We start from the raw sequence: 15,600 nt of genomic DNA, 5'->3' as shown, positions 1-15,600 counted from the left end.
TTACCCTACCTCACCCTACCTTACCCTTTCCTTTATTTTCCTACCCTATCCTTTCCTTTCCTTTCCCATCCCATCCTATCCCACAACACCCTACCCTACCCTTTCCTTTCTCCTCTTCTCCTATCCTCTCCTCTCTTCTCTTCTGCAGTGTTCTACCTTTCAACCTCCTCCCATGGGGCCACTCGGTGCCACCCTCAGATCAATTTGCTGTTGATTCACCAGATTCTTTTGGCACACGATCAAGAAGACAGAGCGAAGTTTGACCTCAAAGAGCCAGGCAGAAAGCAGAAGGCTGCTGCAGCTACAAGAAGGGAATCTGGATTTTATCACCACAAGTCTTTACTTTGATGGGATATACTTAGCAATGGCAATTTCTTCTTAATGGGAGATGTAATTGTTTTTTCTTTATGAACTCTTTCAGATATTTACGAACACCGTCTTGCACCAGTGCATTTTGTGGGCATGTCAACAAAAATAGTTGGTAGTTTGGGTGATTGCAGTTTTTGCAAATTAGCTTTATGTGCAAGGGTTATTTAAAGCAACACTGGGCAACTTTTACTGCGGAACAGCACCCTCTGCAGCCACACATTGTGATTCATTCTTTTTGGCTCTATGTTGGAGCAATTTGGTTTTCACATTGACAAAAAACAAAGCATATCTATTTGTTGACCACTCACTGAACAGAAACACAACTGAGCGGTGGATATTCCTCATGATCCACGTGCACCAAACTCCACCTAGTTTCCTCACTAGATATTGGAGATAAACACTCTGTTTTACTGATCTACAGTTTGGCATTACTCTTGAACTTACTGAGTCTGATTCTGGCAATTTAATCAGTCAGTTATGGACTTCTCTGCTCACCATAGTTACACAGTGAAAGAACAGGCATTCAAAGTGCGGAGTGAGAAAGAAAGTGGTACCATTCTCCTTAATTCAAGTCAGTGTACCATCAAGCTGATTCTGAAGCTGCTATCTTAAGGTTAAAAGTCTGTTCTTGACATGGATGTGTGGCTTGTGGCTCTATCGGGTGGCATGGCATCTTAGAGGCCAACACCCATGTATTACAACAGGAGACATATTAGTGATGACACTACTTGTCATGTTGTTTCCTGTCCTCTGGGAGGTGTAAGGTTGTACTATCACAAAGTGTTTGTTATTTTCTCTGCAGCACTGATGCTTTGTGGGGCGGCTGTGACTGAGGGGTTAGTCCTGTAACCAGAAGGTCGGCAGTTCGATCCCAGTCTTCCCTAGTCCGCATGACGAAGTGTCGTGGGCAAGATATTGAACCCCAAATTGCCCCTTCTCATAGAGAAAGGGCTGCAGATAGAGGCACTGTATGAATGTGTGTGTGAATGGGTAAAGTCAAACGTGCTATTTACCATTTACTGTAAAGTTGAGATAAAGTATCTCACATGTGAGAAGTTGAGCAACACTACCGTCATGAGTATAGAGGGTCGGGTGTATCATAGTGCAAGCAGTGGCAACACAAGCCTCGCGGGAGGAGTTGGAGCAACACATGAAATACCGGAGCAATTCACTCGCTGTCACACCCGGGCTCAGGGTGCTCGAAAAACAGGAAACATTCTGTTTTACTGCAGAGGGGTGCTTTGGCTCTTTTCTTTCTCTTGCTTCAGCTCGTTTGTGTCTCTAAGATACTTTGTGACGCCAGCATTACAGTGGTTATTGTAGCGCCTCCAGGATGTACTTGAGAATATGTTGCCAAATCTCTGCAACCCTCCGAGGTGCATTATGAGGTGGTAAGAGGTTTCTTCCATGAGCTGATGGCATGCACTGCAGTGCTGTAGATGTCTCTTCAAAAACAAAGGCTGAGGCACTCCAGACTCCTGAGAGCGCTTTTGGTCTAGATTGTTTCTACTTATGCTGAAGAGGAACGAAGTAACATCAAGTTTCACAAACCCCGGCCGTCTTATCTTTGTTGTCTGGAGGGCTGGAGTCAAAACTATGTAGTGGTGTGCATAAAAAAAAAACTCTTATACCAGGATTGTTTCACAAGCTTTAACAAGCCTGTAAACTCTGTAATCACTTTGGACTATGAATAATAGTGAGTAGTGCAGTGCCTGTTCTAAACATGCCTGTTAAGAATGGGCTGTTTGTTTGGCTTGCGGTCATACTGGTTTCAGCTTTCTTTATGAAACTGCAAACGTGACCTGCAGTAATTGAGCCGTGTCAAGTAAAGTCCTGCTGCTGAAGCTGCACCATCGCTGCTGCACAAAGAGCTGTTCACCTGTACTCTCCAAATGGAAGAATCAGTTTCTGTTGTCATGAATGTGCTGTTGTCATGATCAAGTCTTCACTCATGTCACCATTACATTACATTACATTTCATTTAGCTGATGCTTTTATCCAAAGCGACTTACAATAAATGCATTCAACCATGAGGGTACAAACCCAGAACAACAAGACTAGAGAAAGTACAATTTCTTCAAAAAAGCAAAACTACAAAGTGCTATAAGTAAGTGCCATTTAAGGGCTACTAAATTGTTAGTTTTAAAAATGTTATTCAAGGTATAGTCGGAAGAGGTGTGTTTTTAGTTTGCGGCAGAAGATGTGTAAACTTTCTGATGTCCGGATGTCAATGGGGAGCTCATTCCACCATCTAGGAGCCAGGACAGCAAACAGTCGTGATTTTGATGAGTGCTTAGCTCGCAGGGAGGGAGCAACAAGCCGATTGGCCGAAGCAGAGCGGAGTGAACGGGCTGGGGTGTAACGTTTGACCATGTCCTGGATGTAGACTGGACCCGATCCGTTCGCAGCACGGTACGCAAGTACTAATGTTTTGAAACGGATGCGGGCAGCCACCGGTAACCAGTGAAGGGATATTAGACACTGCACTTCCTTGGACCCTTAACAATACACATAATTGTTCTATATTCTAGATACGCCTTCCACATACAGACAGACAGAGGTTTCTGGGTAGATAGTTTGTTAGAAACCGTATTATCTGGCCTGTAGGGCAACTCTGACATGCAGTCTTACACTCTCAGGACTTTGGTGTTTTACAGGCATAGAGTGTCTGTCCTCTCAGCCTGAATTCACAGATCAAAACAGTAATTATCTTGCTCTGTTTGGGAGACCTTTGGCATACCTACCTGTCACTATGGAAAACCCTCCTCCAATGGCATCATTACCCTGGTGCATCAGCAGAGCATGATTGGCTGAAACCAAGGAAATGAGCCGAGTTGCCATCAGTGCCCCCGCTCATTGATATGCTGCAGCGTTACTCACACAGGTCTCTGAGGGGTAAGGTAGAGTTTTACGCTATTGTTGTAGTGCGCGCACACACACACACACACACATGTACAGCAGAGATGACAAATGCATGGATTTACACAGAACAAAGCAAAGAGAGTGAGAGAGCGTGAGAGAGGGAGCAGTATGAAACAATCCAATTCAATCTCAAGGTGCCCTTGGAGACTCGCAGACAGTTTTTTAAAGATTAATGTTTTCTTTACTGACATATATAGAGTTCATCCCCTGACGTCACATTCTGCCATTGGTTTTTAGCCTCAGTAGTGGAGTTGCCTTAGGGATGGCAAAATGGGGTGAAATTGCTCAGTTTTTGACCCTGGTCTTTGCTCTGGAATGAAATAAGTCATTGTCGCTGGTTGTCCAGAGGATGAATCCTGATTAATCCAGTGATGCCTTGACTGGAAAATATTGGTTGAGTGCCAGAAACAGGGATATTAAAAATATAATACACAAAATATCTAAAAACAACTAGACCTTTGTGTTTTATTGTTTTGACTTTTGTACTTACATTATCCAAAATATTTAGAAAAAAAGAGAAATCTCCAATTGTATTCAAGGAAACATTCGTAGCCTTTTAATTGATAGTGCTTTACCCGTGGCTACTATAAGTTCTGGGCAAACGTCATATGAGAAAGGAAATATGTCACTGCTAGGTCACTTCTAATGGATCATAATCTACTTTAAAATGAGCAAATGTTACTCAACTTTTCAATCATTTTTCCTATTTTTAACTTATTCATCCTAAACTGAGGCAGGCAATCTTTTTTCCCTCCTTCGTGACTGACATCACTTAGTCGTTTACCTTATGAATGATTGATAGTGTGAGGCGCCCCCCCTTTCTGTAGCAGGCAGGTACACTGGCGGGTCAGTGAGAAAGAGAGGATGGTGACAGAGGAAGGAAGAAAGAGAGAGAGAGAGAAAGAGCGTTTCAGATATTTCATTGAACTTAAGTTTTGGGGGGAACAGGTCCAGTTGTGGGCTGGAGAGATGCAGGGACGTGAGTTAGCCACTAATTAAAGAGGTGTGGGGTTAGGGTTAGGGCTAGGGTGTGTGTGTGTGTGTGTGTGTGCATGCGCGTGTGTGCGTGCGCGCGCGTGTGTCTGTGTCTGTAGTTTGTGCATCTTGGCACGGAGACAGACAGGAATGTGATGCGTGGATCGATACTGTCCTTATATGGCCCAAATCAACCCTGTGCCTGCTCCCTCAGCGTTGAGACTGATTTCATGTTCCAGCCCGGTCAAGTGCTGATTTGCCGTAGGAGACACGGAGGACTATTCATTTCAATCTGAAACTTGAGTAGCATTTTCCTATTGATACGAGAGAGTTAGCATCATGCATAGTCTTCCCCATTACAATCAAATGAAGGGAATGAATCAGTTCCAGCAGTCTGTATTAGTCTCAAGTACATCTGCTTCATAATATACATGTATACCTTGCTGTATATTGTAATGACAAACTATATTTGTCAATCTTAAAATACACAAGTGGTGGACCCTATTCTCTGAAAACAAAATTGTATTTTTCATGAACAATATTAATGAAAACATGATTTAATACTGAAAAAATACCGTTAGTTAGCAGGATTATGCAAAAACTACAGGACCGATTATGATGAAACTTAGTGGAGGAATGTGGTATGGGTCAGAAAAGAACCAATTCAATTTTGGGGTGGAATTTGTATCACTTTTTGTAATATTTTCAACCATCTTCTCAGGGAATAATTCATGGATCTTAATAGAAAACCTGACACATTTAGGGACCTGATATCTATGAGTTTGTGCAATTTGGTGCAGCATGATAGAATTCAAGAAGAAAGAAGAAGACGGACAAGGTGTATGCTCTCTACTTAGTGCCATTCTAGTTCTGTGATGCTCCACTGGGCCTCAGACAAAAACTAATGTGCTCACGCTTTCACTCATATATTCTGTCTCACTTCAACTTTATTTGCTCAGTTGCCATAGTTACATTATGACAGCTGAAGTTGAACCATCTTCATGACAACTCAAATGGGACTGAAAGCAGCAAAGTCCTTGTATATGGTCTTTGGGTTTTTTGTATTACAACTTTTGGAAAAAGTCACAGACTAAGATGTTGAACATTATATTTGTTAGATAAATACATCTATGGAAATATACCGTATATGCTCAAATACAGTGTATCCAAATGCAATCTCAGACATATGTACTTATGCAGTAATCAAGGCTGTGTATTTCCTCTGTTTTATAGGCGTAAACACATTCATTTAATTAAACCACTATTTCCTTTTAAAGCATAATACAACAGTTACCATGGAGGTGAGCAAAATGTAAAACAGAACTGCAACCTGGCTGATAGCTCCAGAAATCATTATCATGGACGCCCCCTGCACGCGTTCACCCCTTTATCTGTTCTCGGGAAGGTAGCAGTCTTCAGGGACTGAGCCTCACAATATGCTCTGAACCTGAATCTGTCCCTGCGCCACATCTGAGGCGCACGTGAGCATCAGCACAACTCGACATTATCATCTGCGTGCGTTTTCGTTTTGCCCCGAGGCTTGTCATATTGATTTTCATGTGGTGCTTCTAATGCTCACAGACATTAAATAAAGAAATAAAGAAAACATCTGTATACCCCCATATTAAATGCATGCAGATGCTCCTCATCTGTCCCCCCCCTCTCTACCTCTCTGGCATCATGCTGCACTGTAATTGAGTGCTTTACTGTTACTACAGCTACTACTGCTGCTGCACTCTCTGCACTATCCCTTCTCACATTAAATAATGCAGCTATAGCCATTGTGCAGAAACCCCCTACAACCCCCCCAACATTCCCCCACGTCCCACAGCAGCCCGTATCAGCAGATTTCCACCCGCTCCGCTATCGCCGAGAGTAACTATGTCCAGTTCAGCGTTTACGGGGCCAACGCTATAAACGCAATCAACCCATTTACACCACGGCAGCATCAGATATTTGTTTTCAGATGCTGCAACGCCCCCCCTTAAAAAAAAAAAGGGGGGCAGTCTGCAGACACACTCCAGTAGTTACGACACCTGCTTTTGCTGATGTGTGTGTTTGCTACAGTTGTACAGTACCCACCATCTCTCATCTGCATTAAAAATTTAAACCATTTACTTATTAATGCTTCATAAGTTTTCAACATAAACACATGAAAAGCTGTGGAAAACGCTGACACTTATCACTGATGAAATGCTTCACTTACGAAGACTTTCAGTAATAGGCCATAGATGGATAGATGCATACAGTTAAAACATATGCAAATGCCTCTCACACATATTTACTAATGCAGCATCAAAGCCGTATTAATTCCTCAGTTTTACATACACAGACACATTCATTTAATGAGACCGTGATGAAAACTAAAAATCAATTGCCTGAACCTCATTTGTGCCATATGAGAGCAACAGCAGAGGGGAAGTTGGGTGGACCCAAAGGGATCAGCCATGGATCGTCTGTTTGATCGTCGGGAACCCCCCCCCAGTTAGCTGAGCGGAGAATAAACAAGAGAACTTGAATAAGAAGGGAAGAATATGTTCGTTTTCCGAATTAACTCTCTGTGGTGTACTTGTCTATTTGGTTTTATATTCTTTAGTAAAGCGTCTATTTTTATTATTTGTTTACTGAGCCTTGTGAAGATTTTGATGGGGCATTTATTCTCAGCGATTCGGTGTCTTGCTCAAGACGCTTCAGCAAAGCCACCGCACCAAACTAAATTATTTAAAATGCACTGCTTGTTTTCAGAGATAAAGAAGCCGGTCATCAGTGCAGCTACGCCAAAGATTTCTTTAAAACGTGAAAAACTTATGCAGCAAGACTGAACAATATGGCGTTTTGTGGGTGATGCAACTAAATACTTACAACACAACCAAACCCCCAAAACAACCAAATTTTCAAACAACCAAATACTCCCAACACAATGGAAGTGTTTCCAGGGACAGTAAAAACTAATGAACATGGCTGGCTTGTTGTTGCCATGGTTACTAGTTGCTATGCCTCGGTGTTGTTGAAAAAAGAGAAAAACACTTAATGCTGTGTGTATTTGTTTTTGTGTGAGTATTTGGTTTTTGCTGTGAGTATTTGGTTGTGTTGCAAGTATTTGGACATGTGGCAAATATTTGGTTGTGTATGTATGTGTATGTATTTGGACGTTTTGCCAGATGTTGGTTGTGTTGTGAGGACTTGGTCGTCTTGCAAGTACTTTGTTGTGTTAAGTATTTGCTGTGTGTTTTTTTTATATTGGCTGTGCACGTGTTGTCAAATTGATTAAAATGTTTCCTGCATTTGCATGTTCTGTGTCTATTTGCATGTGTTTTCTTAAACTGCAGTGTGTTGAGCTCTCAGGGCCGTCATAGATTTTGCTGTAGGGACCTCACATTGGTTGTACTGTATTAAAATCATGATATTTTGAAGTAGTATGTGGATGAGCATGTGCCTGTGGGTGAATTGAGGTTCTTTCAGCACTTGACGCGCACACTTGCATGCACAGACACAAAGGCTGAAGTCCGTTTTTGTCTTGACAGGATGACGAAGTGGTGCTCCAGTGCGTGGCCTGCATCCAGAAGGAGAACCGCAAGCTCTGCCTGGCTGCTGAGGGTCTGGGAAACCGGCTGTGTTATCTGGAGCCCACATCTGAGGCAAAGGTAGGCACACAGACTCCACCGCTGCACCGTTTGATTCTCTCTGAAAAAAAACAATCAGAGATGCATGCTGTTGGCGTGGGAAGTCTCTGCTCTGCTCCCTGATCAAAAATCAACCGCTTCATTTGATGGGAGTTTGTTTTAGCGTTAGTTATGTAATGAACTTTATTTCCGCTCCACACGTGCACACACCGACTGTGATACACTCAACAACAGTCACATGAAGAAATTTGCAGAGAAGTCAACCCGATGAAAGGATGCACTCGCTCAGGCGAGAACTCCACGGAAACCAAACATCCATTTAGTTCATCCTTGTTTGGGTCCAGCAGACAATCAGTGAAGCCGAGCGGAGACGCACAGGACGGCAGCTCCAGCACATCATGAGAGCAGGAGCAACAGCTCGCATCCACCGATGTCTCCTCGCTGAGTGTTTCCTGTTTCAGGGACAACTCCGTGGGCCCCGCCGTCAGATGATAATTCCCTGAAATCACACCCCTGCATGTGTCTGATGGATCGCTTCATAAACAGTATACTGTCGTCGGCTGTAATTGCAGACAGCTTTATTGCAGCACGGCCGTAGCTGTGGACACATTCGCTTGTTTTTGCTACTCTGTGCAAAGTTTTAATGACTTAAATTTAGTTGCTTGGCTGTGTAATGAGCGGACTGCCACACAGGCAGGTTTGGAAGCACATCCCGAACCCTTTTTCCCCTTTTTTCTCTGCGAGTGATCAAACTATCAGGCAGAATTATCTAAATGATAATTGGCTGTTGGAGGAAATCAGATCAATTCCAAGATACTCTCCCCTTTCACTGGCCCCTGTTGCTCTGCTGCTAATTAGTTTTTTTCCCTGCTGCAACACCTTTTTAAAAGAAGGTCTAATGGCCTTTTTTTCAGAATGGATTGTCTCTTAATCATGTGTCAATCATAATCCCTTAATATCAGTTGGGATTAATTTTTCTCAAGATATGACACCAGGTAGATGTTGGGTAAGAGACGTACGTATATCCCTCCATTACACCAGAATTAGCGAGTAAACCGCTGCGCCAGCGACAGCTAGTGGCCGGAGGCATTATGTTTTCGGGTTGCCCATATGTCCATTTCCTGTAAACGCCATATCTCATGATTGCCTTGAGGGAATTTGGTACAGATATTCACTTGGCCTTCAGGATGAAATGATGAGATATTGATGCTTGGAGGTCAAAGGTCAAGGTCACAGTGACCTCACTTCCATGTGAATGTGATATATTAGGACTGCCCATAGGGGATTTCATTTCATCTTGTACAATTCACCTGGACGATGGTCACAGGTCAAGGGCACTGTCACGGTGGCCTCAAAAAACATGTTTTTGGCCTCTTGAATGTGATATCTCAAGACTGCTTCAGGGAATTTCTCTTACTTTTGATCAGTTGTGACTCGGACAAAGATTTTCTGAAAGTGATTACGTTTCATCAAAGGTCACAGTGACCTTATACGAATCTGGCAAAAAAGTATGTACAAATATCTACACGAAAACTGCACTGGCTGGCGGAGGCATACAACGGCAGTGCGATAATTCTAGTTTCCCTCATGTTCGACATTACGAATGCATAAAACATTGAAGCGCTCTCCCTCTTCGCTATCTTGACGAATTCGTACATTCACCCGGGCGTCTTGTTTACATCACTGCCAATCGGAGATGCATTAATATCTGTGTCCACTACAGAGTCATTTGGGGTTGAATACTGATTGTACCCATTTCCATTGCAGACGGAAGCTAGTTGTCAATGGTTGTTAGTTATCAATATATATGATTTACAGGGACAGAGGGACAATTCGAGGAGGCTCAAAGCATAAGAACAAATGACGCCCCTCTGTTTTTACATGCAAGCGAAGATCCATGCACTCCTGGCATGGATCCATTTCAACAACCCCCTCCTGCTCTCCAGCATCTAGAGTACTGTATATGTGTCTATGGTGGGGGTGGGGTGGGTATTTGGCGCTGAGGGAGGTGAGGCTTTCGCCCCATATTGGATGGTAATTATACCTGACAGGTGTGATGGATGCTCTCGCCGTCTGGCACTTTGTCTTCATTGCCTGCCGTTTTTATGAAAAAGGCATCACCGCACCTTTGGGATCAACGACAGCGACGTGGATAAAGCCCAAGATGGCAATTTAGAAGCGCGCCGGACAGCCGAGCGCCGTGGTGAACTACTAGTAATGGGGCACGGAACCAGGACAACAGGATGGGGTGGATTTAAAGTGTGCACAGTTTAAATGGCAACATCAATCAGCCCGTGAGAAGCTGGTTGATTGTGATATATACGACCAGCAACTCTCGGCTGTGAGTGACTCAATGTTATGACCATTGCAGGATAGATGTCCACTTTCCATAATTGCGCACTTTTTTTTATGTTTGCACAGTATATGAATTAAGAAATTAGTTGTGGCCAATTGAAATATTCACATTGTTTGTGTTATACTTCCTTTCTTTATCTTTTCAGTTTTAGCGGCTCTTCCAATTAAACTTAAAAAAAGGAGCCTCAACTTTTGACCCATATCTCTGGAGACAGAAATAGAGAGATGATCTATCCTTACCCATCATCTGGTGACGCTCTTCCCTTTGCCACACGATTGGTCGTAAACCAAACGTCAGGGCACAGCCAAGCTGCTCTAAAGCTGTCTCCCTGCCCGGCCGTGCAAGAGGACATCCTGACAGGGCTGGGTACTCATTATCCCCTCCAGCTCTTCTAGACCTTCATTTCACTTCCCTGCTCTCTCAAAGCAGCTCCCCTCCCCACTAACTGTTACAGTCCTGCTCCTGGAGAGAGCAAAGGTCAGTCGTTAGTCACCCGGAAAGATGAGGGCAGGCGGGGGTGGATAGCTTCCCACGGGATCCTTTATTATGATTTCTCTAAAGTGACACTGCTTGAGAGGAGGCTAGGTAGTGAAGAGGCATCCTCATGATGCTTCAACACAGTTATACTGCATACACACTGAGAGAGAGAAGGATGTACAGGTGTGAGTAGTTTTACATTTTGGAAATAACTAGATTTTTTTCCTTTTTTCAGGAAAGACTGTAAATACCAAGTGAAAACTAGAGGGTGGATCTAAACAATAAGTTCACTGTAAAGCTCCATAGATCTGAGAGAAAATGAGAAACTCTTTTTTTACATACATGTAGTCACATTAATCTTTGTTAATATGAAAATATTGATTAGTGGAGTCAGGTATCAATCTTCTCATTTAAAGGTTCAGTGTGTAGAATTTAGTGACATCTAGTGGTTAAGTTGCATGTTGGAGCTGAATACCCCTCACCTCACCCTCCCCTTGCAAACATGAGAGCGAACCCGTGGTAGCCTTCAATCAGCCTTCGAAAGGAGTTTAATCTGTCCAGTTTGGGCTACGGTAAAAAACATGGCGCCCTCCGAAGGGAGGACCCACTCCTTAAGGAAATATAAAGGGTCCATTCTAGAGTAAAGAACAATTCGTACAATTTCGATGAAACACACTAGTGAAAACATTACTAGGATTATTCCTGCCAATAGATCCCTTTCACCTAAATCTTACACACTGGACCTTTAACTCTTGGCGAGTTTGCAAATACAAATAAAACGTCAACCCATTTTCTTTAGTTCATTTATGAGCATTATTTTTGCAGGTCTGGACACATTTTGGATTTAAATATATTGTCTCTCAAAACAAACCATTAAAGCTGATATCTGAACTAAAGCTGTTTTCATACATGAACTCTGGAACATTGGATCAGGACATTTTCTGGAGTTTGTCTTTCACATGTAATGAGCGCAGCTGAAGATTGTCCGAGTTAGATGCGTTCACAACAACAGAAAAATGTCTGGAACATTCAGGCGAGGAGTGGTGCATGAGTAGAGCATGCACGAGGCAGGACATAACACAAATTCCTCTGCGGAAAGCACAGTGGTTTTGTTTACTGCACATTGGCCATTATCACTTAAAGGTCATGAATCTCAGTGTCTTTCCAAGTTGACATTTTGTCTTATTCTTCTCAGTGCATTGCACATGTTTGTCATTCTGAGACATTTGGATTCTTCCAGTTTTGCTTGTTAGAAACGTCAGCAGGCCCACTCTGGACCCTTCCCTGATTTATTCTCTCATGGGCTCACTCTGACATTTCCTGTATATTTTACTCGGAGGCTGGCTATAACCGTACAGGAGAACAGCGGTAGCAACTGACTTGGACATTTGGGTTCCCACATACAGCCCCTCCACACAATTCGAGTAAAATGTCTGGAGTTTAGTGCATGTTTGAAGCAGCTGGGAGCGTTTCTGTTGTCTGCAGTCCTGTGTATTAGATATGAATCTATTTTTGCACAATCAGACACTGTGTTGTGTGAAGTTTGCAAATGAGGTTATTACCTGTGTAAATGGTCCAGTTGAGGAGAAGTTGGGCTATTCAATAAGGAGGCCATGGGAGGTTGTTTAGGTTGGCATCATTTATCTTGTAGCCATAGAGTGTGTCTCTGCTTCCCTCATTCTGTCAGTGACGGTCCCCTATCCTCCCTTGTACTTTCCACCACTGCCCTGGTTTGGGAGACGATTTGGCAGCTTCATTTTTCTTAATAGTGCCTTGTCCACGTCGGGGCTTACCTGAGCACAGACTGACCCGAGAGCACTTGATCTGTTCATAAAGTGCCTTTTAATGAAAATCGCCCACTTGATTGAAACCAACTTGGTTCAAGTGCAGTGGAAAGAGCTGCAGTCAGCATGAAATTTATGAGTGGGCATCTAATCAGAATATCCCTGTAGATTTAGGGAGCAGTTTTTAATTTTCCAGTTTAATGTGGAGGCTTTGCACATATTGCAATAAGTTCTCTGCCCATGTTGTTAAACCCATTAAAACTAAATGGACATCACTGCTGTGATCGTTACACTGATGGTGCTTTGGTTAGAGATAAAGGGGTCACCGTCGGTCAACGTACATAGGGATCGTTTTCTGAGGCAGCTACTGTGAAATGTTAAAGTGTTGATTCCCACTTCAGTTGACTTCACCACTTCATGCGTACCACACATGCCCCACTGTGGATCATTATATACTAGCTGTGGTTGGTATATAACCACAGCTTTTTATAGGTGTTGCATAACTTCAACAGATACATTTTGGAAAAAGTATATTTTCTTCCTTGCCAAGAGGTTGGTGACAAGACACATTCTAATGTTCGTGTAGTAAATATGAAGTTACCACCAGCGGGAGTTAGCTTAGCGTAGCTGAGTGTAGAACGGGATGAAACAGTTAGCCTGGGCATGTGCACCCGGGAACATTGTACCCATGCTGCTTTAATAAAAAACACATAATGTGATTTACTGACCTTACTGCCTCCAACCTTAATGCTAAGGTAACTATTCCCTACTTCACTATATAGTGACTTCTATATAGAGCACTACATAGTGAGCTTGAAAAGAAAAAAAAGGCTTCCGGACACATTTCTCTGAGCCGGCCGTGACGTCACTGTCACAGGATTATGACATGTACAACAACAACGTCGGTCAGTGGAAAATCCCCCGTTAAATTCGAAATGTTTATTTTGCACTTTATACTTTAAGGTAAAAAACATGTTGAATGATCGTCTTTAAATGTAGAAATAACTTATTTAAATGACATGTTGGGCTGTTCCTGCTGCTTTCGCTCCTCTCGTGTCCTCGGCCACGAGTGCAATGCATGATGGTAGATATTACTCGGTTAGTCACCATCGGTTGTAGCACTTTTCATGATGCATTGTGGGTAACAATGAGTGCACTATATAGGGTATTAAAACTCCACTAAACATTCGGACACCACTATACAAATTCAGTATATAGTGGACTATATAATGATTAGTGAGTGATTAGTGGCTTCAAGGACAGCATGAGATAATGCTTCAAAGGTAAAAAAATTTCACAAATGAATAGAATACAACTATATTGGATTTATGTGTTTTTTCATGTAATGCAGTGGAAATTATGTAAAGAATTCTTTGTAAGTTTTTGTAGAAACTAGCTCTCAGTGAGAGACGGGATTTATGCTGTGCTCTTGTCTTCTGATTGAGGCTGAGAAGACAGTTGCATTTTTATAGGCTTTAAAAATTTGCCTGATTCAGCTTGAAACCATTACATTTAAAACACAGAGGAGCACTATCCGTTAATTAAATAAAGTATAGCCTTAGAAAATCCTTTTGTGGGAACTTTCTGCTGTGTGGATTTTTAATTGGAGGCCCGCTCCTCTGTTTGTTGCAGTATGTTCCTCCAGACCTGTGCATCTGCACCTTTGTGCTGGAGCAGTCTCTGTCGGTGCGGGCCCTGCAGGAGATGCTGGCGAAGAGCGGACAGAACAGCGAAGGGGTGAGTGATGGCACACACACACACATGCTAACACACGCACACGGATGAGAAACACAATCCACACTCTTCATACACCCATCCCTGAGTGTATGTACTGCATGTTCATGTATGAATCAGTCGTTATAAAGAGATTAATGGGGAAAGTAGTTGTTTCTCAACTTTTTGCCCATTTGATCATTATCAAGCATCGAAGGAAAAACGGTATAATTTCAGCTGAAAAGTTCACAAGCAAAGAGAAAAGCTGAAAGAAGATTTTTTGATACAATAAAAGTAAATAGGCGTGTGCGGTGGAGAGAATGTGCACATGTTATGAATACTATGTGTCTGAATTTGTAATCAACACTCATTCATCACTGTATTTTCTGCCCCTGATGTTGTTTTAGTTGTCTTCTTGCAAGTGTGTTTCCTTCTCTCTATCTCCCTCTCTCTCTCCCTCTCATTGCTGTGACAGATGTGTAATTCTCCCATCTTTATCTTCTATTTTCTGTGTATAATCTCCATCTTCCGCATGATAGACACGCGGCCCGGATCGATGGGTATGTTCATCACTCAGACCATTTCCCACTCACTCCCGATGCATGACGCAGTAGATTAGTCATAATACCTCTCCTCAACTCGTTCGTCTGTTTCCCATGCTCAGTGGCCTTCTATGTCTCGTCTACTATAACACGTCATCGCTCAACATTTGTCTTTACATCTGAAATTGTTAGAAATCCTGAGTTATGCAAAACGCCCGTGTTTTGAAATAACGAATGGCGGTATAGATTTCTTTCGGAACTCTGGGGTGAGTAGATTGTGGTTGAGCTCCTGCCGAGCCGACAGAGACAAATAGAGTTTGGTATAGACTTTCCAATAAGGTTTCCCACAGATATCAGCGCTCACACATCTCACCTTCCACTGCTGGAGAAGTGGAGCGGCACCGATGCTGGATTAGCGTCAGATTAACATTAGTCTCGTCCTCGGGGGATTCAGATGGATGTTCGTTGCAGTGTCATTTGTTTCACCCTGCACATAAGATAAGCTCTCATTTGTCACAGCATCTTCTTCTCCTGATATTTGCCTGCATTCTATGGGATGCATTGAGATGATGCAAACAGCCGAGACCAAGAGTTCTGCAATAAGACAGAAATTGATCACGAGTAATTTCGCTAGAAAGAACGACTTGGAGTCTTTCTTGCTTTTGCCACTTCACCTTTTAAAGCCACAATTTCCATAAATCTACAGTTAGGGCTCATATTCATTGACTGGACGTCTGAGGTAAGTGGATGTGTCAGAGCTGGAGCCGAACTATCTCTGCAGAAGAATGACGGGAAGTAAAGTCCATTGGTTCCACCGCTGTTGCAGGGAATGTAAGAGC

At 42.8% G+C, this 15,600-nt stretch overlaps 1 protein-coding gene across 1 annotated transcript in view; it reads left to right on the top strand.

The window, feature by feature from the left end:
• Positions 1-15,600, top strand: part of LOC118116418 (ryanodine receptor 3) — a 114,094-nt gene that overhangs the window by 15,509 nt on the left and 82,985 nt on the right. Inside the window, exons 2-4 of the mRNA XM_047341642.1 lie at positions 7,791-7,910; positions 14,139-14,243; positions 14,759-14,779. Coding sequence (XP_047197598.1) covers positions 7,791-7,910; positions 14,139-14,243; positions 14,759-14,779 — 246 coding nt within the window. The remainder of the gene's footprint in view (positions 1-7,790; positions 7,911-14,138; positions 14,244-14,758; positions 14,780-15,600) is intronic.

The sequence above is a fragment of the Hippoglossus stenolepis genome, chromosome 10 (assembly GCF_022539355.2).
Source record: "Hippoglossus stenolepis isolate QCI-W04-F060 chromosome 10, HSTE1.2, whole genome shotgun sequence".
NCBI lineage: Eukaryota > Metazoa > Chordata > Actinopteri > Pleuronectiformes > Pleuronectidae > Hippoglossus > Hippoglossus stenolepis.
The sequence above is the reverse complement of the archived record's forward strand: the minus strand, read 5'-3'. Positions and strand labels throughout refer to the sequence as shown.